Here is a 27,392-nt window from a genome sequence, read left to right as displayed (position 1 = left end):
CAAAAATTGCAACTGAACTTGGTCTATTCAATTTTCTTCCAAGATTCAAATGTCTTTTACACAAGGGTCCCTTTTGCATCTTTTATGCCATAAAACTTCATAGTTGGAAAAAGTTTTACTATCATAGGATTCACAAGCAATTTTCCCTATCAAAAGTATCAATCATTTGCATACAAATTCAAAGTACAGTCTCAAATTAACAAACCCCTCGTGTCAGCTCATTGAAATAAATAAATATTGAATCTGATAATGAAGCGCAATATGAAGCTTCCGCTGACACCCCACTATTGTGAAGAGCAACGAAAGCATCTTTCCTCTTCTTAAATTTGTAGGGTAGTGCCTTTTCTTACACAAATTTATTGCCATTACATTGTTTCACTGCAATTGGGCCCAAGCTTCAGGTCATCCAAAAGATGATCGTATAATGCTGATTATGTGATCATTGAAGTTTACTGGTTGCGTCTTTTGAATACAAATATACTTCCTCTTGAACCCCTCCCAAGCCTTATTCTTTCATCTACGTAGATGATACTAATTTGAACAGTGCTAGTCCCACCATATGTGAATTCAAAGAACCCAAGCTTCAGACCAGGAGAATCAAACGTTACCTTGATCCATTTGCTGTCCAGAGCTTGCAGCTTCCCTGTACATATCATCCAAAACTTACAAATTTAGTGACATAGAGCCTCTCTCTCTCTCTCTCTCTCTCTCTCTCTCTCTCTCTTTTCATGGATACACATGGCTTTCCACAGACAGTGAAGCCCACAATTGTGAAGGAGTACATGGGTCATAGCTGTACTATTCCACTCTCGTCTACAGACTGGATACACATTGCTTTCCCCAGACTGAAAGGAGCCCGCAGTAGTGAGCACAAGGACCTCATCAAAGCATGAGAGCCACCACAACTGTCACAAGAAACATGAATGCAGGGACTCCAGATAGAAGCTTGAGGATGAGAAGAATTGCCTCAAGCGCCATCAGTAGGCCACTCCCCTTGGCTAGCTTCTCCATGCAGCAGACTAGGAAATGGATAGAGTGTGTAACGGAAGAATCGTTAGAGAGGAGAAGGGAATGCTTTAATCCAAAACTTCAAACTTTCTGTGTCCACAAGAGAGAACTTACACGCACCAAATTCAGGACAATAGAACAGTCCAAAAATATCCCAAAGTATACTGCACAAAATCTGAGCCAAACACTTGTCATAAAGAGCTCCGCCAGAGATACCAAAACACGAAGCAATAGCCTGCTCTAGATGATCTATGGTGAGCACAAGTACTGCTCCTACTTCTGTCCTTGCACTCCTCAGGTTGTGTTCCTCCTCAGTGAGCTTCAGTTACCATCTGTCGAGTAAGTTCCTTAGACAGCTGTTGGAAATCACAACAGAGGTTACACACAGCAGAAGCTTTCTCAAGAATAGAGACATAGATAGATATAGCCCACACACTAACATGATGGTGTTGTTAATTTCAATCCAACTTCTCTCCTTCATGTGTACTTAACATACATGTGCAAGCAAGTAATAGACCATGCACATGACAGAGATGTAGAACCAGCAATATATATTTCCGTCCAAGAATGGATACAATACAAAAGACGAGTCCAGTGTACCGCCAAAACGTGGACCCATGTACTACCAAAAAAATGTCATTCTCCTACCTCCATGGCACTTCTAAAACATCCAGCCTGCGTTCTTCTGTAGAGCTTGAGTTGGCCTCGATATTGTGCTGGCAATGACACCTTCAAGTCGCCCCTTCCGGACAGCCAAAATTAAGGTAGTGTATGCTGTGAAGACTTGACCTCATTAATGTCCTGATGTGCAGCCAATGGTGAGGCAAAAAATCCCCCTATGATCCGCCTTCCTTGGTGCCCTGATAGACAGCCAAGAGTGAAGCCTTTGTCAGGCTCTTTGTCTGCTCCAAACAGCCACCTCCATTGTTCTTGAGATGGTCCTTGAGGCAGGAACTCTGCAGCTCCACTCTGCTCCTTCAATGGATATGTGAGTGAGCCCAAGGGGCTGCCGTTTATAGACCGCAAGGTCCCCCAAAATGAGCCGACCAGAAAGGCCTGCCCCTCACTTTGTGGGGCCGACCTGCTGGTCTGTGGGCACAGCCCCACATGCAGCCTGGCTGCCCAGACTGTCCCACCTGGCCACGTGGCAGTCTGCCAGTGGCCAGGTCCTGATCAGCCGCAGTCGGGGTCCTTTCCAGGTCCCCTACTTGTCCCAACATGCCAACCTCTAGTAGATCTTGTGCCTTCAGCATCTCGCCTCTGTTTTGAGGCTTCTCCTGCCATGCCATGCCATGTGGCTGAGGCCTTTTCTTGGCCTTTGCCTTGACAACCTTCACTCCAAACAGGCACGCACATGCCTCTGGTATTCTACCTGCATGCTGGCTCTGTACGGATGGCATGCACCTTCTATATGGGTGCTTTCCTCTAGAGCATGGTATGGAGCTGGAACCTATGTCCATTAGAACTGCTCCAGACATATGCCACGCAGAGCCAAAGTTCTTTAAGTGGGCTTCTGTGTGCTGGCCATGTGGCAGCCCCTTTTCTTGCATTATCTGTATCTGTATGCTGCCCATGACAGCCAATGCAGCTCTTTACCATGTTAGATCTGACCATGTGGCGTCGCAAATCAATGCTCACATGTCCCCCAACACACAATGGTCCAGACTCCACCTCCCCTTTCCTCTCCTCATTTGGGGGCTCACAGATGGGAGGTGACCACACAAATTCCAACACCCCCTCTCACCGACATATCATGGGCCAATCCCAACTCTTCGTTGCAGATGCTTCATCATCTTCCTTGAGGAAGCCCTCTCAAAACATTCAGGGTTGTAGTCATCCCTCGGTCTTTCAACCATCATCTCCTGCTTCACCAGGTCCAACCATCTTGGTACACATGGAAATTCTCGATAGCACCACAAGGCACCACCATCTTCAATCAAAGTCCCACCACTGATCCTGAGCACACCTGATGCAAATAATCTCCAACTGTCCCCCTCATAATGAGTGACCAGCTTGGTCTCTTCAAAGCACCACGCTCCCTGGGTCTATTACAACCTGCCCTTCCTCTGACAAGATCCACAGTCGAAACTCTCCAGAAAACCTGGACCAATAAGCAAGTACTCTTCTTGGATCCGCACACTGTAAGTGTCCCTGTCTCCACCATTGAGGCTTCAACAAGTCCACCACTCCACCTTCTAGCAATCTACTTCCAAGCTTTAGAGAGACCAACACCTACCCCTCTGACCTCTAGGAAGGAATACACCCTCCAGTCTTTCATCACTTGAGAAATCCAAAGCACAGAACCTGCACAGCATACTGCTAAGGTTCAAATGCTTAATCAAAGAATGCACATTCCCGAATATCCGCCTACTTGTTTTTCTAATCTCAAACCAAAGTAGTATGCACCTCATGGAGGCACATCCTCACACAGTAGTACTTCACAGCTCCACCCGTATCCCTGCATCCCTCTAACCATGAACATGGGGTCCTTCCAACAACTCCTCCCTCATGTCAGTAAATCCAGCTCTGTACTCAGAATAGACCGACCATGCGTTGTCCTTCACCACAAAGGTTCTTGATTCCTCTCCAGACCACCTTTCCACGTAAGACATCTTTACAAGAACACCAGGGTTTGCAAACTTTACCTCAATAACACTTGGGAATTTCACCATGAAAAGTTTTTCAATAACTATGTGTGTCTGATCTAAATCCTAATTGGACTCTCTTCTTCTTCTGACCTGCCTTCTTCTTCTTCTTGCAATCCTTCGCAAGATGTCCTGGCAGGTCACAGTAAGAGCACTTCCTCCTGGTCTTCTATTTCATCTTGTTCTCGCCTTCAGAAGTGTTCCCATCAGTCTCAGACTTTCCACCCTTTGGCTTGCCATCGCTATGCTTACCCTTATCTTTAAGATAGAGGGCTTCACTCAAATCGTCATCTTTCGCTCCCGAGCCTCCTCCTGCAATCATCGTAGTGATGAAACTCTTATAGCTCCTTGGAAGCATACCAAGCAAACCATCCTTGATGAATTCGTTGTTTGACCAAATGCTGCCTATTTATCCTGTACAACCTTCATTTTGTTCACCTACACTTGTACAAAATCTCCCCATTCATGCTCATGCTAAATAGTTCCATCTCGCAGTCTAGAATCCTCGCATCATTATTGATCTCGTACATATCCTTCAGAATGGTCCACGCAGCAAATGAAGTGGTGACAAGCTCTATGTGAGGGAGCACTAGGTCAACCGTTGTGCCAATGATAATGGCTAGGGTCTCCGCATCATGCCTACACACCGAATCTGCCACTGCACAAGCCTGTGGGATCAATTCTACTCCAATGGCAATATCCCACACCGGTCTCACCACAAGATGGCTTCTGACCTTCATCTTCCATAATAGATAGTTGGTCCCATCCAATTTTCCCGTTTCCCCAAAAATAGGGATCCAAAACCTGCTAACTGTTAGAATTATTGTTATAATTTAGCAGTGACCAATGTAATGTAATAAGTAGGTTAGGGGCACTTTTCTCTCATTTTAGAGGTTTTTCCCCCTCACCACAGTTAGTTCACTAACTAGGGTTAGTGAAGGATAAGGTTTTGTCACTTAGACAAAACCTATCCCACTCTTCAGTTGTATTACACTCTTCTATTGCAACTATTGCTTTCAGCTCTCACTCTCCTACTCTCTTGCTCTCTTGCTCACACACTCTGCTCTCTCTCCCTTAGGATTTGGTATCAGAGCAGCAAGACCTTGCTCTTAGCTTCCTTACCCGCAAGCTCCCTGCCCAGCCACCCTGCTCCCTGCTCTTTCTGCTCATCGTCCGTACAGTCATGCGCTGAATGTCCGTACAACCCCCGTACGGATTTTTGGAGATTACCGTCGTACCATTGTTTATTGCACTGTACATACCTGCGCTGTACTACCCATTCCGTACAAACATGCCCCGTACTGCAGTTCCTATGCAGTACTTGTCCGTATATTCGCCGTACAACCGTCAAGGCATACAGATTTCGTACCGCTGAATGTACTCTCCGTATAGGTCGACCGTACTGTACCATCGACCGTACTGTACCAGCCTCCGTACTGTACTGCACCAGCTTCAACAAAGAGTACGAGCTCTTCTTATCTGCCGTACATCACACATGGGTGTTTTTTAGTTGAGTGGGCATTGCAAAGGACATTGGTTTTATTGCAGGTATCTCTGTTTGCATCTCTGTTTGCACAAAAATTGGGACTTTTGAATCATTTGCAAACACATTTCAATTTTGGGGCTTTTGTAAAATTTTTGGCACACATTGCAAGCAAATTGCAAAGATTGGCCAAGAAATTGGGGCTTTTGCAGGAGATTCACTATTTGGGTGAAATTTGGCTCAATTTCAACTCAAAATTTGGGGCTTTTAGTTTTGCACTGCAATTTCTTGCATTTTTTGGGCTTTTAGACCATTTGCCCCTTTCTAGTTGCAATTTCAAGCCACAAATTGGAGCTTTTGTGTTGGGAGAGCAATTTTACAGGTTTCAGTTCACACTGCCTTTCTGTAAGTGTTTTGAAGCACTTTTGATAGGTTTTGGAAGAGATTGGATGCTTTGGCAGATTTCTGACAAAGACATTACAGAGATTTGAGTTGCATTTTCAGCCAGTGTTTGGCTGTAATTTTTTTGCGGAATTGTGCACTCCATTCCCAGCAAGGGAATTCAGATTTGCATTTGCTGTATTTTCTTTCTCAGACATGGCCTAGCAAAATCAGAATGATTTCCAATTCAGTGGTCTCTCACAAGAAGATAAGCTGGATGGTACCAACTACTCCCTCTGGAGTTTTATAATACGCAACATTCTGATTTCCCGTAATTTGTGGGACTATGTAAATGGGGATGAGATCCGGCCAGCAAATGTGGCACCTAATACCCCTCCCCAGCAAGGAGGAGGCAGAGGTGGTGCACAGGATACAGCTGCAGGACAAGTTATTGGTGTAGCTATAGCTACTACTCCAGAGCAAAAGAGATGGGATTTACGTGATGCTTTAGCTTTGTCGTGTATTTCTCTTCAGTGAAAAGATTCATCATTCCGCATATCCGGTCGTGTAAGACCTCAAAGGCAGCATGGGATATTTTGGAGAGCATGTATGCAGCTCAGAATGATGCCAGGGTGTCTTTTTTGAAAAGAGAATTGTCTCATACACATATGGAAGAGGGTGACTCCATGTCAGTGCACCTCACAAAGCTACAAGATTTGCGAGAGCAATTGCTGAATATTGATGAGATCATTCATGATTTAGAGATGATTATCACTACTCTCAATTCTCTTCCTGAGTCTTATCTCAACTTTCATACCTCACTAAATTTGTCATTGAGGGGGGGTGCAAATCCTCTCAATTTTCACGAGTTGATAGGACTTCTGTTGCACGAAGAGCAGACCAAGAAAAACATGGCTTCACGAGCAGGTGAACATGCCATGCTTTCAAAATTCAAGCCTAAAGGAAAGGGACAAGCAAAGACATCAGCAAATCAGCCTTCCACTGGTTCACGACAGCCTTCTCAAAAGGCTAAGGGTGATGCAGGTAAGCCCAAGAAGAAGGGTATATGTCATTACTGCAAAAAGCCAGGTCATTACATTGGAGAATGCAAGAAGAGGCTTGCAAAAGAAAAGAAAAACAGCTCCGGTATGGCTGTTTCAGATTCAGCTCCTCATGCATCTGACAATGAGGAAGCTACAGCCAACTTTGTGGAACACGACTATGCCTTCTTGTCTTGCATTTCAGACTCTCAGTTGGCTACTCCGGATATTACAGCCACTTGTAATGATGACTCTTATGCTTTTCTGACATGCTGTTATGATTCTTGATGCATCAGCTTTCAATGTCAATGAGACACTAAATACATGGTATTTTGATAGCGGTGCCTCAAAGCATATCACTTCCACAAAGTGTCTTTTCACATCTCTGCATCCACCTCCTGTTGGTAAAAAGGTCACATGTGCCAACAACTCCTCCTATTCAGTTCGTGGTACAGGAGAAGTTGAACTTACAGCCATTGATGGCTAAACATTCAAAATTTCTGATGTCTTGTATGTGCCTGGTATCACAAAAAATCTACTTTCAAATTTCAGGTCATTTTTGAAGATGACAAGTGTGCAGTCCATGACAGAGAGAATGACTATGCCTTGCGATTGTCTGGCACTTTGTTACGTGGTCTTTTTCAGCTTGACATGTATGAGAAAAGACCAACACATGCTCTTGTAGTTTCCACTCCTACTGCTGCTATGCAGAATGCGGAGTTATGGCATGCCAGATATGGACACATGCATTATGGCAGCTTGATGACACTTCAAAAACATGCTATGGTTGATGCATTGCCTCCTCTTGAAACACGTCCTCCGCATGCCTGTGAAGGGTGCATTCTTGGTAAAATGCACAGATCTCCTTTCAAGAAGGATGGATCAGTAAAAGCTGTTCAAAAATTACAGCTCATTCATAGTGATGTCTGTGGTCCCATGAGGACTCCATCATTGGGTGGTCATCTTTACATTGTCACTTTTATAGATGACTACTCCAACTACACTTGGGTTTATGGGCTGAAACGCAAATCAGAAGTGTTTATGGTTTTCAAACACTTTGAGCCATGGTTGACAATGAATCAGGACTCAAGATACAGACATTACGCACAGATAGAGGAGGGGAGTATTTGTCTACACATTTTGATGCACTTTTGAAAGACAAGGGCATTGCACATCAGCTTACAGTGAGGCTAACCCCTCAGCAAAATGGCAAAGCTGAGAGGAAAAATCGTACTCTTATGGAGATGGATAGATGCATGCTAAAAAGCAAAAAATTGCCTCACAAATTTTGGCTTGAAGGTCTCATGTGTGCCAATTATGTTTTAAATCGGGCTCCCACAAAAGCTTTGAAGACCAAGACTCCCTATGAAATTTGGAAAGGGAGAAAGCCTCCTGTGGATAATTTTCGGGTTTTTGGATGCCTTGCATATGCTCATGTGCCCGTAGAGTTTCGGCATTAGTTGTCTGATAAGGCAATCAAATGCATTTTTGTTGGGTACAGTGCAGAGAGCAAGGGCTACCGTCTCTACAATCCTGTCACACGCAAGATTATTGTCAGTAGAGATGTTATATTTTCAGAAAATTCAGCTCACACTCAAGCTGAATTTGATATGCCTACTTCTTCCGATGATGTCTTTGAGGGATTACACCCCATTGCCTTGGGTTCCCCTGCTGATATATCTGATGCAAATTACAATTTTTAGATACCTCCACATGCTCCGATTCAGCCACACGATGTCTTACCACCTCCACAAGCAGTGGAAGAGGTTGTTCAGCAAGAAATTGCAGATATACATGCAGCAAAAACAGTTCCAAATTGGCTGTTACAAACTCTCAGGGAGAGTAAAATTGATGCTCCATTTCTTGGCAGAACTCGTAGTGCAGTAAGGCATGGGGGGGAAGCTCTTTCAGTTGAATCAGCTTATGTAGGTACTCTTCTTGATGAGGAGGAGCCTGAGACATTTGAAGAAGCACAGGATAATGTGCATTGGATGAATGCCATGCACAATGAATTGCAATCCATTCAGAAAAATCAAACATGGGAAGTTGTGAATTTGCCACCAGGTAAACATGCCATAGGTACACGGTGGGTTTTCAAAGTCAAAAGAAAGCCAGATGGGTCCATTGATCGGTACAAGGCAAGGCTGGTTGCAAAAGGATGTGCTCAGAAAAGGGCATAGACTGTGAGGAGACTTTTGCTCCTACATCCAGAATGACAACCATCCGGTTAGTTATAGCCATGGCTGCAAATTTTGAATGGAATGTTCATCAGTTGGACATTAAAACAGCTTTCCTTAATGGAGACTTGTTGGAAGAGGTTTATGTCAAACAACCTCCAGGCTTTAAAATTTCAGGAAATGCACTTCAGGTATGCAAGCTGAACAAAGCTTTGTATGGGCTGAAACAAGCCCCACGTGCATGGTATGCCAAAATTCATGCCTTTCTGACCAGCAAGGGGCTGCACAATAGTCCAACTAAGAGCACCCTCTACATCAAGAAGGATGGGGGGGGTATTTTAGTCGTCATTCTTTATGTAGATGACTTACTGCTCATAGGATCAAATGAGGATAATATTGCAGATTTTAAAGCTGAATTGCAGACCACTTTTGACATGTCAGATTTGGGGCTGCTACACTTTTATTTGGGGATCCAGTTCACTCAAGAGAAAAGTGGCATCGTTATGTCTCAATCCAAGTATGTGCAGAAACTCTTGGATAGATTCAACATGCAGGATTGTAAGCCCATAGCTACTCCCATGGAGCCGGGGCTGAGGCTTACAATGCATGATGCAAGTGAATCAATTCATGTCACACTCTATAGTCAGGCTGTTGGATGCCTCATTTATCTCTGCAATACACGACCTGATATTCAGTTTGCAGTTTCTCAGGTGAGCACGTATATGCACAACCCAAAGACTATGCATTGGCAGGCTGTAAAATGCATCTTCCGTTACTTGCAAGGTACAAAGTCTTTTGGCTTGATGTTTCCCAAGGGGAGTGACTTGCAGATGCATGCCTACAGTGACTCAGATTGGGCTGGAGACTATGACACTAGGCAGTCCACAAGTGGCAATTGTTTCTTTTTGGGCAAAGCTTGTATTTCTTGGTTGAGCAAGAAACAGTCTACAGTGGCTACCTCCTCATGTGAAGCTGAGTACAGGGCAGCTTTCACAGCGACAGTTGAATGTGTTTGGCTGCGTCGTTTATTTGCTGATCTTCATCTGTCATTGGAGGGTCCTTCTCCAATTCTTAGTGATAGTCAGAGTGCTATTGCAGTGGCAAAGAATCATGTGTTTCATGCTCGCACGAAGCACATTGAGGTTCACTATCACTACATCAGAGAGAAGTTGCATGCAGGAGAGATATGTATGATCTATATGTCAACACATGACAATGTTGCAGACATTTTCACCAAAGCACTTCCACGTGAAAAGTTTGAGTCATTTCGCAGTGCCCTGAACTTATCTCCTTTTGGTGATTGATCATTTCCTTGTACATGACATTGGCACTGCAGGGGGGTGTTAGAATTATTGTTATAATTTAGCAGTGACCAATGTAATGTAATAAGTAGGTTAGGGGCACTTGTCCATCATTTTAGAGGTTTTTTCCCCTAACCACAGTTAGTTTACTAACTACGGTTAGTGAAGGATAAGGTTTTGTCACTTAGACAAAACCTATCCCACTCTTCAATTGTATTACACTCTTCTATTGCAACTATTGCTTTCAGCTCTCACTCTCCTACTCTCTTGCTCTCTTGCTCACACACTCTGCTCTCTTTCCCTTAGTACTCACACTAACAACCGTGACAATGAACTTGAAAGAGAAATTGAATGGCGTACACCTGATTGAACCCGATCTGTCCTCAGAGGCACCGTCCTTCAGTTGCGGAAGTTAATTGCTACAAGCTTGCATCAAGATCGTCCTATCCCAAGGTCCTCGCCTACAAACTCAAACACATGTGAATCTCCGTTCAAGGATCTGATACAAAGTTGGAAATCACAACAAAGAGTTCGCACAACTGAAGCTGTCTCAAGAATAGAGACACGAATACATATAGCCCACACACTTACACAATGGTATAGTTAATTTCAATTCACCTTCTCTCCTTCATGTGTACTTAACATACATGTGCAAGCAAGTGAATAGGCAATGCTCATGAGAGAGATGTAGAACCAGCAATATATATTCCCATCCAAAACATACACACAATGCAAAAGACAAGTCCAATATACCACCAAAACATGGACCCTTCTACCATGAAAAATATGTTGTCCCCCTACCTCTATGGCACTTCTAAAACACTTAGCTTGCGTGTTCGCGTGGAGCTTGAGTTGCCTCCCAAGGCAATGCTTTAGGTGTAGGTGGATGGGACACTTGGTAGAGCCTGCCCTGCACTATAGATCAGACCCCCACACTTGTTTAGGTCAACAGACAGAGGGTTTAGAGGGCATAGCCCCCAACCAGATAGATAGTAGCATGAGTCTCATATCCCCTAGGTTCAACCATCTGAGGGTATTTGGTCCCGAGTGGACAGGAGATGGTCCGGCAAACAAACAACAAAAAATTGCAAACACCAAGCATGCCATTTTTTGATAGCACAACAAAGTTCCAAGTCGGTCCAAAGGACTACCTTGAGCCCAGGTATACAAGAGGCACCTCTTCCCAACCCCTCTGCTACTTCATCAATCCCATCCCCTCTCCTCAGTCACCTCCACACCTGCCTCCGCCTCCAATCGCTTGGCCCATGTTCCTCCTCTGCCTCATCCTCCCTAACCGGCGTCTCCCCTCCCTCTGTTGCCCGAACAGCATAGTTGGTAATCACCTCCCCCCCTCCTCCCCCTCTTGTAGCCTTAGTCACACCCTCCCCCCAGCTTCTTCAACTTTATGGCGACCTCCGTTACCTTTGGGCAAGACTCCATCATCACGGTCCCAGGCCACCCCCTCACCATCTCAAATTACGGCTTGTACAACGCCGACACAAGAGATTCCACGGTTTTCTCTTGGTGCCGATACCAAAGCCTTGTCCAAGGCAGCACTCCCACATGATTATGGCAATTGGGTTGCTGGGAACTGACTCAATATTCCATATGACTACCCCGTTGCATTAGAGATGTCAAAGCTGATATTGATGCCCATGAAAGGGAGTTCGCAACCAAAAGAGCAGTGAGCCCCCCCCCCCCCGCCCCTCCCTCTCTTTGACCTATTGATGCGAGAGCAAATGTTCCATATAATGGAGGAGTAGCAGGGACTGTAGGAGAGTAGCTGTGGATCCCCCACGGTCACACCACAATGTTTTAACTTGCTTTTTCAGGTGATTGACGAGGCTTGGGTCTAGCAATAGTGAACGATTTGCGTCCTAACTCCTGAGGAGCAACTCAAGTAGGTCACACATTGACCGTAGAAGGCTACGAGTGGAGACCACCTAATGAGTAAGCATTGAAAGTGGAGATCGGGCTAGTTATGCCTCTGACGCGTCACCGCTGCAGGGACACAGAGGATTCAAAGTCATAGAAATCCACAATTGTCACACACACTTCTACACACAGAAGGGCATTGTTTGCCATCCCCCCTACCCATGCATTGGACCATAGAGAGCTACAATGTGCATGGTCGTCATGATAGGGCACATCAATTGCCGCAAAAGCTATATCGGGCTTTGGTGGGATGGCCAATTCAAAGTTAATCCTGGCTGTTAAGAGTCCCTAGAGCCTCTTCATCAAAGGGAGCCTTTGTTTTTGTGGCCAATGCACGTGCTGCCTCTACTTTCTCTGGATAGATAGTTGTAGCGTGCACGGGAGGTCTCCTGGTCGCTTTATTATTCCTGTATAGAGCTTTCTGGTACGTTTTGAAGCTTGTGCTGGATTTTGTGATGTCTAACAGACTCTTCCAAAAATGTGAGGTCTGCCCTGCATTCTGCTGCTATTTCTTGCCTTAGACTAAGGTGCTCTGATGTTCTGACTCTAAGCACATACAGGTCTTTCCTACATGTTGCAATATCTTTCCACAAAAATTTTCCTCTGTGCTGTTCCATAGCCTGTCTCTTGAATTGATTTGGACTGCTGAACATGGTTGGCTGCTGCCTCAGGTTGCTGCCACAGCTAAAAATTACAAGATCAGAAAAGATGAACCTAGGAAGATGCCCAAACTCATTCTCTATAACAGAACATATGGTGCAGTTTCAACCTCATGGCAGTCACCCATATCATACATGACAGATACCAGCTACTATGACATCCTTACCATACAGCTTGCCACCATTGGCAATAATTTTATTACATCAAATGTATTGACAAAGGTAATGGCTTAAAGACTATGTACCTACACCACCTACGATGTCTATTCCTTTCTATTTCAAATTTGTTCCCATGGTCTTTACACGAGAATATGAATACTGTTCCTTTAGTGAGAAATTTAGAGTCTCTCATATCCCATATTCCCCAGTTGCTTCCACCCATTTAGAATCTGGAAATTTGACGGAGAGATGACAAACTTCCTAGCTTTGGATGGATATGATGGAGAGCACCCTGCATGAGTATATAAATTTGAAATTTTGTGCATAACTGGGTGATTCCACAAAAGCCACAGGCAGCTTGCTACTTAATGTCCAACCTTCACATGCTATTTGACACCTTCCAAACTCTGGCCAATGCGTACATCATCTCCATTTTCCAGCACAGTGCTGCTCCCTTTGTACCTGAGATCACTAGACACCAATACAGACTCACAAGACCTGTAGCTGAACAAGGATCTCGACAGCAGGTGATCAAAGCCAATCAGTCCCCTACAGACCCAATTGTCCGACATTTGGCGAGCCATCTTCACAGACATTCTTCACTGCTGAAAGCAATAGTGCTCCAAAATGATTGCATTTCACCCGACTAGTTCTTCATATTCTTCCTACTGCCCACTTTGTTTTATGGATAGGTATCTCTGCAACAGTACATGGCCCCCTCTTCATTGGACTGCTGAGAATTGTCCCTTTTAAGTGCCCCCAAAAGCACTACTTTCCTTCTCCTTGGAGCCGTACAGCCTTATTAACAAGCCAGACCCACAAACTACAGACTTCCTTTCTCTATTAGAGAAGCGAGACGATTATCATGATACAGAAAAGGGAATATAAGGAACAAACCATATGACAGTACTAAAAGAAAGAGAATGCTCATTAAGTTCAACCCAGACCATTCTTATGTAGTAGTATGTTGTGCAAAGAGGGATCAGTTAGATATGAGGATGGCAATCACCTTTCAGAGAAACTTCCCCATTCAGTAAACCCAAGGCTGTAAAGGCTACATAATTTCCCACAAAATCAGGAGGCATGATTGTTTGCGTCATCTGCTTTGTTTTTAACAGGGCTCGTCCAATAACACTGCGATAGTAACCACCCGCAGCTGTTGGATTTGAAGTAAACACCACATCCCATTCTGAGCAATTACAACCCAAGAAACAAACAAGCCAGTCAACTTTTAAGGGCATCAAATTCACAAGCATTAGTACCAAAACTGCTGACACATAGCACATACAAATATTTACAGGATTACACTAAAGGCCAAAAGTAAATTCATGGTGAGAAAGACAATTTCTACCCATCTTTGATAGATCTTATCTACTACCCGTACAAAAAAGTCAGGAATGCCCTTATTTTGCTGAAATAAATCAGGAATTCCACATCTCTGTAAAATATCCTGAATACCCATTAAAGTAAGCACAGTCATCCACTATGCAAGGGCAGTATCAAACTCAATGAGATAATATAAACAGTATGAAGTTCCCAAGAGCTTTAACATACACTTCCACTTACCTTGACATTTGAGGGCTTCTCTTTACAAGACAGCTAACATTTTTGTCCTGAAAATTCCCTTCCCAATTCAATCTCACTTTATCTTTGCAACTCATACAGGATTTGCTTTAGGAGATTGAACTAACACAGGATACAGCCACTCGTTTGGCAAAAGCATTAGCATGAAGCTTTTGGGGAGATGTTTTGAGTGCAAGAATGTGATGCCCTAGGACATCTCAGATGTGACTGTCTAAAGTCAGTGGGTAGAACATACGATCATTGCAGTTAGCTAAAAAGAACATGAAGGCTGCACAAGCCAAGAGTAAGGAACATATGATGACATAGGAGTATTTAGCCTTTTAAAAAGGAGTTTGCATTCACTTACATTTGAACAAGAACAAAATATGGTTTCATTGAATGGTGTAGAAAAACGGAGGGAGATTAGACAAAGCAGGAAGGGAGGGAGAGGAAGGGCGAGAAGAAGGGAGATGGGGTAGGAGAGAGAAAGAAAGATATATTAACATCCGTGGGAGGGACAAAGTGCAAAAAACACCACTATATTGAGAGAGAGAGAGAGAGAGAGAGGGAGAGAGGGAGAGAGAGAGAGAAGAAAATTAACGTCCACAGAAGAAAGATATATTAACGTCCACAGGAGGCCTCGCAGGCCTATGGGACAAAGTGCAGAATACACCAAAGGGAAATACTCATACAAGCCACAAGGGACTAGAGCAAAGGGCTCGCAAAGGCCCTTGCTGAGTACTATGCTGAAATAGAAAGCTAAATAGCTCAAGCAAAATCAAGTACAAAACATGTCATATCATATCATATCGTGTACTATCTGAAATAGGAGAGCTAGAGCTGGAGCTGGAATTGGAATCAGAATCCGAAACCCGGCACTGTGGTGGCTCGTCTATGAGCGGCGAAAATGTCAGGAATCTGCGTCTATCTGGCTGTCTCATGCTGTGATGGCGGAGGGGGGTGTGGTCTCCTCGATCTCTGAACATGCTGAGCTATGTTCAAAGTGACCCCTCGTCTCGGGTGGTCTCCTCTAAGGAAAATTGTGATAGGTCGGACCTCAATCGAGTGTGCTCTCGTCGCTTTCCGTGCCACGGGTGGCGTCTGCAATCCTCTCTCGGCAATCCATACTGCTCGCATATCAGCTAGCTCCTCCTCCTCCACCCCACTGTGTCCTGGAACTAACTCAAATGTATAGAAATCTGTAACATGCCGTTGTGTCTGGTCAACCTCTGTGTCATGTGGTTTTGTCACCTCCTGCTGCTCTCTGATCTGTCGTAGCAGGATATCCCTGTGTGGGCACATCTCAAGCAAATAGAGCCCAATGTAGACCTGGTCATGGGAGTGGATCAATCGTGGTAGTCGACCAACCCACTCCCATCCTGATAGAGACAATGGTATCGCCCTCGGATCCCGTAGTAGGCTGGACGCGCGCAGAGAAAGTGCTCCTCTGTCTCAATCACTCCTAGTGTGCATAACATGCAGATCCACTGCTCTCTAGGTATATGTGATGCTCTCCCAGTCTCAATCCTTAGCTGATGAGATGAAACCTACATCTGCCCAATGGCGATTCTCAGTGCGCGTGAGACTTCTCTATCCTCGAGATACTGGGGTCTGAAACCCTCTTCCGAGACTCAAAGTGGTCATGGTAGAACTGGGTCTTGGTGGGGAGCTCCTGATAGTCCAAGCTGTGTTGAGTTGGAGGAGGTCTCATATCGTGGGATCCACTTAGGAGGTACATCCATACTGTACTGAAAGGGGGGAAACATGTCCATCCGAATCCTATGTCTAGCAAACCATGTGGATATACGGGCATACCATGTGTCTGTCCTACTCTCAGCCAGTCGTCTAGATGACTCCAGAGCTAGCTTCAGTAGTCTCCACTGGGATAAGTCCCAGACTCTATGAATGAATGTAGCTGTCTAGAAGATGGCATCAATCTGTAGTGGTGTGTCATGGCGAACTCTTCATGTACTATCTCATGCGGGACTAAGGGCTTGATCCGAATCATCCTAGATCCCATGGTCACTTGTAGCCGCTCAAATCTCCTCTACTCTGCTATCGGTATGTCACATCCCCAAAAGGGTACTGCATACATGGTAGTTGGCCGCACTAGTGTATCAAAGAGCCAGCACTTCGTTGGTGGATCCTGAAAGTGTGCCTGGAAGCACTGTCTCTCCAATCGGGCTAGAGCACCCCGCCCTCGTGCGAGTCGTGCATGGGCTGCATGTGTCATAGTGAAAAGGGATCCTGTGAAGACTGCTCCTAAATAGGTGTAGGACTGCACTATATCAACTGGCTCGTCTCAATAAGTGAAGCTGAGTCGACGGAGCACTACATGCGAGGTGTTGAAAACCATAACCTTGGTCTTACCAAGATTGACTATCAGGTATCTCTCTCTGCAAAACCCCTCTAGGGCCTCCAAATGTCTCTGCAGTCCCTCTGCTGAGGATGAGATAAGGACTATGTCATCAACTATAGCAATGGTGATCCTTTGCCTCCTAGGTGGTCTATGAAGGAAGTGATCTCATCAATGTAAAGCCCAAAGAGGGTCAGTGAGAGGGGGCAGCCCAGCTCCACTCTGATCGTACTCTTGACCCAATCTGATAGACCACCTGGGGCGCAAACTCTGCCTTTGACTCACCTATACAGGCTCATCACCCCCCATATCAGTGTCTCTGAAATCTGTAGCTCCTGTAGTCTCCTATCATGCAGGACCATGGGACAGTGTCAAAAGCCTTTCGCAAGTCTACAAAGCATGTGTAGACCTTCTGGTGTCTAGACCTCGCCTCCCCAATGATAGTCCTTAGAGTGAAAATGTGATCTAGTGTAGGGTACTGTCTCCGGAATCTGCCTGCCCTACTACCCACTGCCCCCGAGCTTGTGTATCACTGCTGAGGTCCCTCTCTAAAACTGATCCATAAATCTTGGCCCAGAGTGAGGCCAATCATGAGGGTATAGTAGTTCCCAATCTCCAAAGGGCATCACGCTTTGTGTATCGGTACAATAGTGGTAGTGCTCCAAGCCGGTGGGAAGCCGTGGCACTCAACTCGGTTAAACATCTGTGCTAGGACCTCTTGTCCATGTGCAAAGTGTTCAGCCCATAGGCCCTCATGATCCTGCCCTCTCTGATTGTGTAATCGTCAAAGTGCAGCTACATTCTGTGTGGTGAACAAGTGGCAAGTGGTGGGTCTAAGCATAGAGGACATATCCGATGGTGTTTGTATCTGGGCATCATAGACAGAGCGTGCATACGTGTGCCACACATCTGGGTCGGTGATGGGAATAGATGGCTTCCCTTCCGATAGAAACCCCCATCTAGTGGTCAAGTCTCCTCCTCGAAAAGATCTAACAATCTCGTCCATCCTATGTGTGAGGAAGGTCACCAGATCCTTTCTCACAACCCGACCCATGCAAATCCGAGATGGAAAGATGTCCCAAAACCCTTGGTTCGACGATGAGTGCAGAGACAAGAGCCCATTTAATACAGGAGCGGGATTTGGGTCATCTGACGCCACCCGAGGCACAAAGGATCTTTCGACAACTGACACGTCGTAAGAGGCGGGCAACGTCTTGTACCACGAAGACCAAGGTGTCGGAGGCACTTGCGACGTCTACATCATCTCCAATACAACCAGGAGCTCCCTGGCTAAGTGACTCACATACACTGGGTCATGGATTGTGGATTGCCCCCATCTCGAGTAGACGTCATCCATACCCTATGATCTATCACCTGTGGAACATCTACAGAGTGCCTCAAAATCTCGAGATCAGTTGCATCTAGCTCCGAGACTATGTGTCGATGTCTATCATCTATGAAGTCAAGCAAGCCCACTTGTTTATTCCCTATCCGTGCATTGGAATGCCCGAGTAGGAGAGTGTCTCCCTGCCTGGAGAACTTTGTGAGTGATATCATCATGGATCGTCTCATATGGACTGTGTCCATCTGTAGTGACCTCTCGTGCATAATGATGTGTCTGGAGGGAAGTAGCCCACCACAATGAAGATAGGTCGAGTATCTAGAAGCTGAACTCGTATCCACATGTGTCCGGCATGCTCCTCTCTCCGGACCATAGAGATAAGTGATCTCAGGTGTGATATGAAAAGGACAGCCACTCTCCCATAGCCTCGTACTCCGCTATCTCTCCTCAACTCCTTCCTGTGGGCTGACTCTCATGTGTATCCTGTTATTGTGTGCAGCCTTCTCTCTGGGCTCTCGTGCGTCTCAGTGTAGAAGATCACATCTCTGTTATTATATGTCTCCAAGAAACCTCATGGGTCGGACCACAGTGTGCCATTACAATTCCATACTGCTATTTTCAGTTCGGTATGTGCACACATCCCATGAGCTCGACACCGTCATAATTCTCCCTCTTCCTTCTCTTCCTTATCCTCCCTGTCTTCTCTTTCTCGGATGATCACCCTACCATCCCTATATGCAGCCCATTTCCCTGCTTCCTTCACTGCCACTACTAGTACCATACCTTCCCTTCAATGCTCCTGTTGAGAAGTGTGAGATCGTCATCCAGGTAGATCATGATTCCCTTCTAAGTCGCTCTCAAGTAGCTTGTCGCAATCTCTTTCAAGTAGCTTCCTAGCTTTTTGGCTGGCTGCTCCAGCAGATTTTTAGATCTCTGATGTCCCCGTATCCTTCTATGATGTGTGTGTAGGCTCTATAGCTTAGGAGTAATGCTGTTCATTTTCTACCTTCCCTGTGGGGCATAGTTTGCAAGTTCTTTCCTCTCTAGGGATCCGTGGTCTTGCCCATCTACCCCTCTCTATCTCGATATCATGTGAACTAGTTCTGATTTTGCAGATTCGATGCCTTTTAAATGTTGATATGTCTTCCCTGAGGTATTTTTGCATTCCATGGCTTTCCATTGAGTTCATTCCTCTTTAAAAAACAGCATTTTTGTCCCCAAGTTTCACCAAGTTTTTGTAGCATTTTCTACATCACAATCTTTTTGCACAAGCACCTTCTGGTGTATCAGCCGCTGTTATACCCCATGTTTCCATCCACTTCATTCCCTCCATGTGCCAGCCTCTGATCTATGTAGCTCCCATCGCCTTGTGTGGTATCCTATTGGCGTCCATCTTCTCAACTTTGTTGAGGTAAGCCATGAATTGACACAATGCTTCCCCCTCTAGAGGTATCATAGCCAGTAGGATTGGACAGGGTGTCTGTGCCTTAACCCCCAACTCCCCTATGAGGAAACGTTTATGTATAGTTTCTATTCTTTCACAATATGTTCAAGACAGCCTGCGGGACATCCAGCGAGATATATCCTTCTTTTGTGTTGGTGGAGGAGGACAAAGCTCGAACATATAGATGTTTGATTTGCTGTTTTCCAGGCTCCATTTGCATCCTTGTGACCTTGGTCGTACCCAATGATTACAGGCACTTCTCCCCTTGCTTTTAGCGAACCATTTTTGGGCTGTTGACAGCTGCATATTTGTTATGTATTTGCTCATTTCTTGACATGTTAAAGGCATTTGCCCTTGTGCCATTGACGTCTCTATCTCCTTTTCATATATATGCGCTTTTTTGTAGTCCATTCTTAGAGGGGATGTGCAGTAATTTTCTTTTTTTTCACAGTATTGCTTGTTCCTATGCCTATGGACACTGCTTTATGGTCAAACTCAAGAGACTCATCCTTAATCTTGATGTAATCAATCATGTACTTTGCATGTGAGTTTATGATCACATAATCAATTCCACTTGACCCTTGAGCTGTCTTGCATGTGTGCCCTCCCGTGTTTTGAAAATTTGTTGTGCCATTACATAGTCATAGCCCAAAGCAACCACACAATGTGAGGAGTTGCCTCCCACATGAGTGATTTCCCCGCCAACAATTGATGTCCTTTTCCATCCTCTTCTTTCTTCATTATCTTCTTCCACTTCATCCATCCATATGGTGTCTCTCCCCTCCGTTGTTATGATAATGGAGATGCCTTGCATCGATCTTGTCCATGCATTGAAATCCGCTGCTAGAATAATTGTACTCTCTTTAGAGAACCTGTCCATATCCTCCCCTAAATGCATAAGGGGATCTTCTTGGGATATGATGTTGTTCTTTTTGTAGATGGGTGATTGTGGGCATGCAAAGTAGCATGCTGCCATTTTGATATTCCCTTCTTTTGCCATGATATCCAGCCACATGTATTGTTTGTGTAGGTCCGACCCTTCTTTTAGACCTGTTGTGTTTTTTCCCACGACATTCTTATGTAGCATGCTATCCCACCAAACCCTCCCCCCCCCCGATGTGTGCTTTTGCATTCCAAATTGATGTTTTATGAATCCTTGAATTTATCGGAATGTGTTTTCCTCATGCTCCCATGTCTCCAAAATTATAAGTATGTCTGTCACAGCTATTTCCTCTTCCAATGCAATGACCTTGTCTACAGTCCAACCTTCTTTTTTCTTTTTTTCTTTTGCAAAGAAAGGAACCTTCTATTAATGCTTGAAAACTTCATACAAAACAGCAGCCCCAAAGGTGCTGAGCTGGAGAAGGCTGAAAGAAAAGACCGGCATGTTCCAAAGAAACCCAGCTCACTGCCTAGGGGATCTTTGGTACTGGGGCTAACAAGCCAAGAGCGGGGGCTATACAACCCGCTAGCGAATCCCTCGCGGAGTGAAAGATGTAAAAAACTCTTGTAGGCCAAGCCTTGCAGAATCGAGCACGCCTCTCGATAGTCACTCTAGAGACTGGAGTCCCACGCTCCCAGGTGGAGCGTAGAGTGTAGATGATATCCTGTCAAATGGCGACCAAGGTAGCCAAGGGTGGAACCAGATGCTCACCCATCACGAGACTGCAATGAGCCACCCAAATGTTCCACGTATTGATGCTGGCTACCACCTCCCAATCGTTGTCCTCTAGAGGAGGAGGAGCTAGGCTATCAAGAGGGACTGCCTCATGGAGCACTATCCTCTGAATGCTCTGACCCTGTATCCGGTAAGTTGGGGAAATCTCATCAATCTGAAACGCGTGTCCTCCTTCTGTCAACCAGACCACCATCCCCCAGGTGTAGTCCCTCTAAAGACTCTGCATACAAGTCATGATCTTGAGGGCTCCCATCCAGATCCTTGCTGCTCTACGACAGCTCCAAAGGCAGTGCAAGATCATCTCCAGGAAACCAGCAGAGCAACAATGGCACTGCCCCTCCACTCGCATCTGCTCCGACCACGTTTCCCCCCCCCCTTGCTTTTTTCTGTAATGACAACCTTTCCATCTTTCATGTATGCATGCTTCCCTTCCTTTTACGCTTTTCTGATTTTTCCCAACTCCTTGAGTTTTTGGGCATATTGACTCCGTGTAAGGTTCTCATTAATCCAGATGGAGTGTCCCTTCAAGTGATGGTTAAGCACTTTGAGGAGTGATTGAGTGTCTTGAAACCTCACGAGTATTTGCCTTGGCTTTTCTCCTTCCTTGCCCACCTTGAAGGCTTCCTGCCATTTAGTGGATGATATGTGCATTGATTTTTGGAAAACATGGGTGTGAACTTTCTCTATGTCCTCGTCCTCATTCTCCTCTATTCCCACAATCCGAATATTGAGAGTTTTTTCCTTTTGTTCTTGCAGCTCTTTTGTTGTGAAGGCTATTTCATCAAATTTGTTCTGGACCAGATCATCATGTCCTGTTTTGGTGACTCTGGTGAGGTTTGCATTTGACATTTCTCCTTCTGCACGATTTGCCCAGGCATGTTGTTCCATTTTCTGTTGCATGCTATTGAGCTTGGCATAACCTGTCCCTATTTTCTTTTCCATTTCCATCATTTTCTAATGCCTTCTCATTGACTTGTAAAACTTGGCATATAGTGACATATTCCTGCCAGGTATTTTCTTCAAGATAAACATCATTCTCCTAGGGGTAAAAGTCATCTCTTTTCTGCCCCTTTTTTCTGCAGCTCTGAATGTCAGTGGTTTTCTGCCAAATTCTGTTTTGCCATCAGAAACTTTATATCCAATAGACGCTTGGCATCTTCCACATCATCCAGCATTTGCATCAAATCTGTGCTTTTGCATCTGATTTGTCAATAATTCATGATCAGTACTAATTTATTTCAACCTGATCTGATTTCAAGTCCTCTTGAAACCCTTCGATCTCAATTTTTTTGTATCTGAAATAATGCAGAAAATCTGAGATTTCCTGCCCCATTCATGATATATGCATTGATCTGACTCGATTGCATTTGTATCTGATTTGATTTTCAGGTCCTGATTTCGCAGCCAATGATCTGTCATGTGTTCACTGGGCTTTCTGATTTTCGAATTCCTTTGTCCCTTTGCAGTTATTGCATTATAGGTTCTCTTGTATTACAGGTCCTTGCAGATCCGGGTGTACTGGAGTGATGCCCCTAGAGTCAGGCGCACTGGAGGATGTGCAGCAGGTTCGATGGCCCTAGGGCAGTATTGCGATGCCTAAGTGGGGCTGCTTACAGCAGCAGGTATTGTGACCTATGAAGGGCTCTGAGGCCGTGCGCCTTGCGCTGTTCTCAGCAGACACAGAGAGAGAGAGAGAGAGAGAGAGAGAGAGAGAGAGAGAGAGAGAGTCAGGAGATAAAAAGAAAGAAAGTTTATTAAAAGTATTTGGAAGGCCAAAGGGTCTATGAGACCAAAAGAACCTGATACAAGGAGCTGTGGGGTGGAGCCACCAAGCGGGCATCAACACCCATGATGAATACAAAAGAAAATCCATAGTCATAACCATAAGGACACTGGCATAAAACCTGTGATGGAGCGATGATGGCTGTCAATATGTGTGGTCCGCTGTACGTCTCCTAGCTATGGCCTTGCAACGAACAATTGCCACTGTCACTCTTGTCAACTGTGTCTCCAGTCAGGTGAGCATGGAGGGCAGGTCCCCTAGTGTGATCTGCACCTCGACCCACTAGTGAGTGATGTATCTTTGGCTCAGGTCCTCAGATCTGCTGTCTCCCTAGGCCCTGCTGGTCGGTGCTATCTAGCAAAAAAACTCAGCACTCATGCTCTGAGTGGAGTCTGGCTGTATATCCTGTATCCTGAGCAGACTCTCTCTGTGTCGGACGACCTCATGGATGAAGGCTACCAAGCATCTCTGATCTGGATAAGACAGGAGATTTGACAGCGGTCTCATACCATCCAGAGGCAATGATAGCGAACTCTGATCTCCTCGTACACAGTGCATATGAAAGCGAAGTGCTCCTTGACTGAATCTCCTATGATCGCATAGGGTGCACATCTCTGATCTGGATGATGATAGGAGATTGGACGGTGGTAACCATCCCCCGAGAGGTAGTGATAGCGAACTCTGATCTCATAGTACACAATGCATTTGAAAGCGAAGTGCTTCTCTGACTCAATCTCTTGATGATCGGATAAGGTGCAAATGCAACCCTCTCTAGTTATGCCCTCCACTCTCAATGCGAAGACCATGTGATGAGACGCAAAACTGCCCAATCAATATTCTCAAGGAGTGGGGGAGGTTAATCCATGTGTATCCTAGCGGATCAATGAAGCCCTCTGCTGAAATCCGCAGGCAATGATCTCTATTAAAGCTGAGCTTCACAGGGAGCTCATGGGGTGCCAACCAAGTCCTGAATGTGAAATTGTAAGAGATCCTCTCGAACGACCTGGTTCACCTCGTGATATGTGAGCGAGACGGAGGGGGCCTCAATATTGTACGGGAAGGGGGGTAGTTTGTCTATGGAGAGCCCCATGCTCTCAAACCACCTACATGTGCCACGTGCGTGCCTACCAGCATCTCTGGCCAACCTCGGTTGCCAGTGCCATGGACGAGAATAGGGCAAACCACGGTAGCCTGCGCCATCCTGTAGTGCAAGAGCCGTACTCCCTAAGGCAGTAAAGATATGCAAAACCTCGAAGGTTGCATCAAGCTATAGTGGGGATGCTCCGAACTCAGCTAAGACTATCTCATGTGGAGCTAAAGGCTTGCTGTGGATCATCAATGAAGGCATGAGAGCTTGAAGCCTCTCAACTGGAGCCCACTTTGCCTCTTTGATAGGTCTAGCCCCCAAGGGCTGCCATACATACCCGTTGGGCAGACCAAGGAGTAAAAAGAAGAGTCTTGGTCTGGGAAGCTTGGGAGTGACACCAAAAGCATTGCCACTCGAGTCTAGCAAGTGCAACATATCCCTACTTAGTTGGGCCTCTAGTGTTGGTCGCATTGTGAAGATTGGGATGGAGAAAAGAAACCCCAGGTATGTGTAGGATGCAACATCCTCCGCCTGTAACCCATCCAGATTGAAGTGTAGCTGCTCTAGATGTATTGAAGGTCATGACCTTGGTCTTACCAAAGCTGACCTTCAAGTCATGTGTCTTGCAAGGAGTATGAACTGTGTCCCAAGTGTCACTCGAGCCCCTATACTGAGGAAGGGAGGAAAGCCATGTCGTTTGCATATAGGAGAATTTGGAGCATGCATCTGACCAAAGAATGTACGCAGTTAGGTAGGAGGAGGAAGGAGGATTGGAGAGTAGATAAGATAGATTGTCACATCAAAAGTGAGTACAAAGGGTGGGGAGGTGGAATTACATAGTCCCCCTCCACTATATCTCTTTTTTTCCCTCTGTAGGCCTAAACATCCCCTAGCCAATTTAGCCATAACGCTTACTAACTTAGCCCAAACCTGGCCTTCATTACAATTGAAACACTAAGCTGGTCCATGGTTTTAGGCTTTAAAAGGATCATACGAAGGTTGGGGATTTGGCAATTTGTAGGTGTTGCAGACCTATATCTATACATCCATAAGACTGAATATATCCAATCTTACAAATTAAAAATTTGTCAGTCTATTGGTGTAGCTTGTGTCTTGAAAATTTCTAGGTTTTTTGAAACGTTTTGAGATGTTTCACCTTTCCACATTTCGAAATGTTTCTGGTGACTGACTTATATTGTCATCTGTTACTGCAGCGACCCTATGCAAACTTGATCCTACTGATTTGGCCGCCTGTACAGCCCCTTTGCTCCTTAAATGATATCATCCTTTGCTCCTTAACAATGTTGCCTGCATCTTGATGAGTCGAGACTTGTTGCCTACGTGCATGATTGGGATCAGTAGATTAGACACAGTATGAAGCTCTATAGATTGGCAGACACGACTCAAGAGGTGGGACAGCCCATCATTGCCTGGAATGGGATCACCACATGCCGTAGCTCGAACTGGTAATGAAAGACTATAAGTCCTGAAAAGACGATATCTAACACACAAATAAATACTAACGTGCACATAAAACGGGAAAAGAGAATGTTGTAATATTGTCACTTTACATGGCAAACGACTATCGGTCAGCTCAAAATAGGCGGTGTCATCTCAATCTTTGCATGGTATATACTGGAAACAAAAAAAACCAAGAAGACCATCAAACCTCAAATGAAGTCTACAAAACTTGTGGCAGCTATCTGCCGATCAATTTAAGTAACCTACAAATTTCATCATAATCTTTGTTAATATGAAAACGAATTGCAAACTGAATATTCAATCTGTTGGAGGATTTGTCACTCATGCATCATCCACATAAATTGTACTTGACATGCGTATCTTCAAATTCACGAATGTCTTATCTTTGAGTCCCACAAACGAAATGCATGTGCAACCTGTGCCGTGCAATCAAGAAGATTAGGGCACTAGGCCCATTTGGTTATCCTGAAGTTCTAGCTAGGTCTTGGATAAGGTTAAGTAGCCTTTAGGAATTATAATTTGGATGCTATCTTTTTGTAGTGCTACTTAGATCTGACCATGACTAGGGATGAGGGACCTAGATCTATACTATCGTTCTTGGTGTCTTCGATGCATACCCTTGTTCAGTCAGAATGGGGGTTCCTTTCTTATGATGCAACCCCGAGATCAAGGGACTCTTCGGCACAATGTCATCGTTAGGTTGCCAACTTATTGGCCGATGGCAGGGAGCATTAAGAGAAGGAAAACCAAGGGAGAGAACATTAAGAGGAGCCTAGTGCTAACTCGGATGCGGGAAGGGAGAAACCTGCACAGCATAAGGGAATTGCGTTTTTTTCCTTACGTATTTTCCTCCATGACTAAGAAATAAAAGGAAAAATAGTCCCACACTCATTTCGATTCTACGTTCCAGCATCCCGAAGACGCAATTCCAAAGAATTGAGGACTATTTGTTCTTTTTATTGTTTCAGAGAAGCGAGACATGACTAGGATTCGTTTTGCTAGCGTAGTTCAGGGTGAGGACGATTGCATCGAGTCTTTCACCCTGCCATACGGAACGCAAGTCACCCATAGGTGCAAGGGAATGTGTGTGTAATGGCCATGCTATTTCTGGGAGATGAAAGTTAGAATTACCTCCAAAAATCAACGGGCTCTCGAGAGGCTCAGGTATACAAAATTGCTCCAAGGATACTACCACCTCTTCCACCTTGGCCCGCTCGTCATCTCCGAGCAGCACCCCGCCGTCTGTTCCCTCCACCTAAAAGCATACTTAAAGCGATATTACGCTCAACATGTACAGTCGAAAAGAATGCAAGAAATGCGACGATGCCAGTTGGATAACACAACTTACGAGGGACAAAAGGCTGTCCACGAGAACTTGAGGATTACTCTCCGTTTGTAGAACGGCGGACGTGACAGCAGCAGAAGCAGCTTTACATCCAAATCGGGGCAGATGGGAGCCGTATTTATCTAGTGAGGAGAAGCTGAGACAAGAATGAGAATGGAAGCAAAGGGGAATAGGGTGCGGATTGGAGCGAAGAGGAGAGAGTGCGGGGAGGGAGGAGAGGCGACCCAGCAACAAGCAAGTCCCACTTGTCACAGCCATTTGCATGCTCTGCTGTGAGCTCGCCTTAGTTTGGCAATGCTTTTACATATTTGGATAAGTGCTATTTAAATTTCACATTATATAGTGGCCCTCAATGGGTCCATTTTTTATATGAAAATTTGTGAATTTCACATTCCTCTACGAGTTCAGCTGAAAATCTGCAAATATTCTCATGACGTTTCTCCTTTTGGACGATTCCACGTTCGCACTCAAGCGATAGCACGATGTCTCGTGGTTATATGCTCCAGTGTTTTCGTGGTTATAGA

At 45.1% G+C, this 27,392-nt stretch overlaps 1 protein-coding gene across 1 annotated transcript; it reads right to left on the bottom strand.

The window, feature by feature from the left end:
* Positions 1-227: 227 nt before the first annotated feature.
* On the bottom strand, positions 228-27,173 carry LOC147900628 (Plastid-lipid associated protein PAP / fibrillin family protein). Its single transcript, XM_087375942.1, has 4 exons — positions 26,872-27,173; positions 26,655-26,778; positions 13,798-13,977; positions 228-643 (listed from the first exon to the last, which is right to left on the bottom strand). The coding sequence occupies exons 1-4, from the start codon at positions 27,130-27,132 to the stop codon at positions 450-452; spliced, it is 759 nt and encodes a 252-aa protein (XP_087232068.1). The 5' UTR covers positions 27,133-27,173; the 3' UTR covers positions 228-449.
* Between the last annotated feature and the right edge of the window lie 219 nt (positions 27,174-27,392).

Source organism: Dipteris shenzhenensis, chromosome 6 (assembly GCF_047967505.1).
Source record: "Dipteris shenzhenensis isolate YYH24624 ecotype China chromosome 6, Dip_SZ_1.0, whole genome shotgun sequence".
In the NCBI taxonomy this organism is placed as follows: domain Eukaryota; kingdom Viridiplantae; phylum Streptophyta; class Polypodiopsida; order Gleicheniales; family Dipteridaceae; genus Dipteris; species Dipteris shenzhenensis.
The sequence above is the reverse complement of the archived record's forward strand: the minus strand, read 5'-3'. Positions and strand labels throughout refer to the sequence as shown.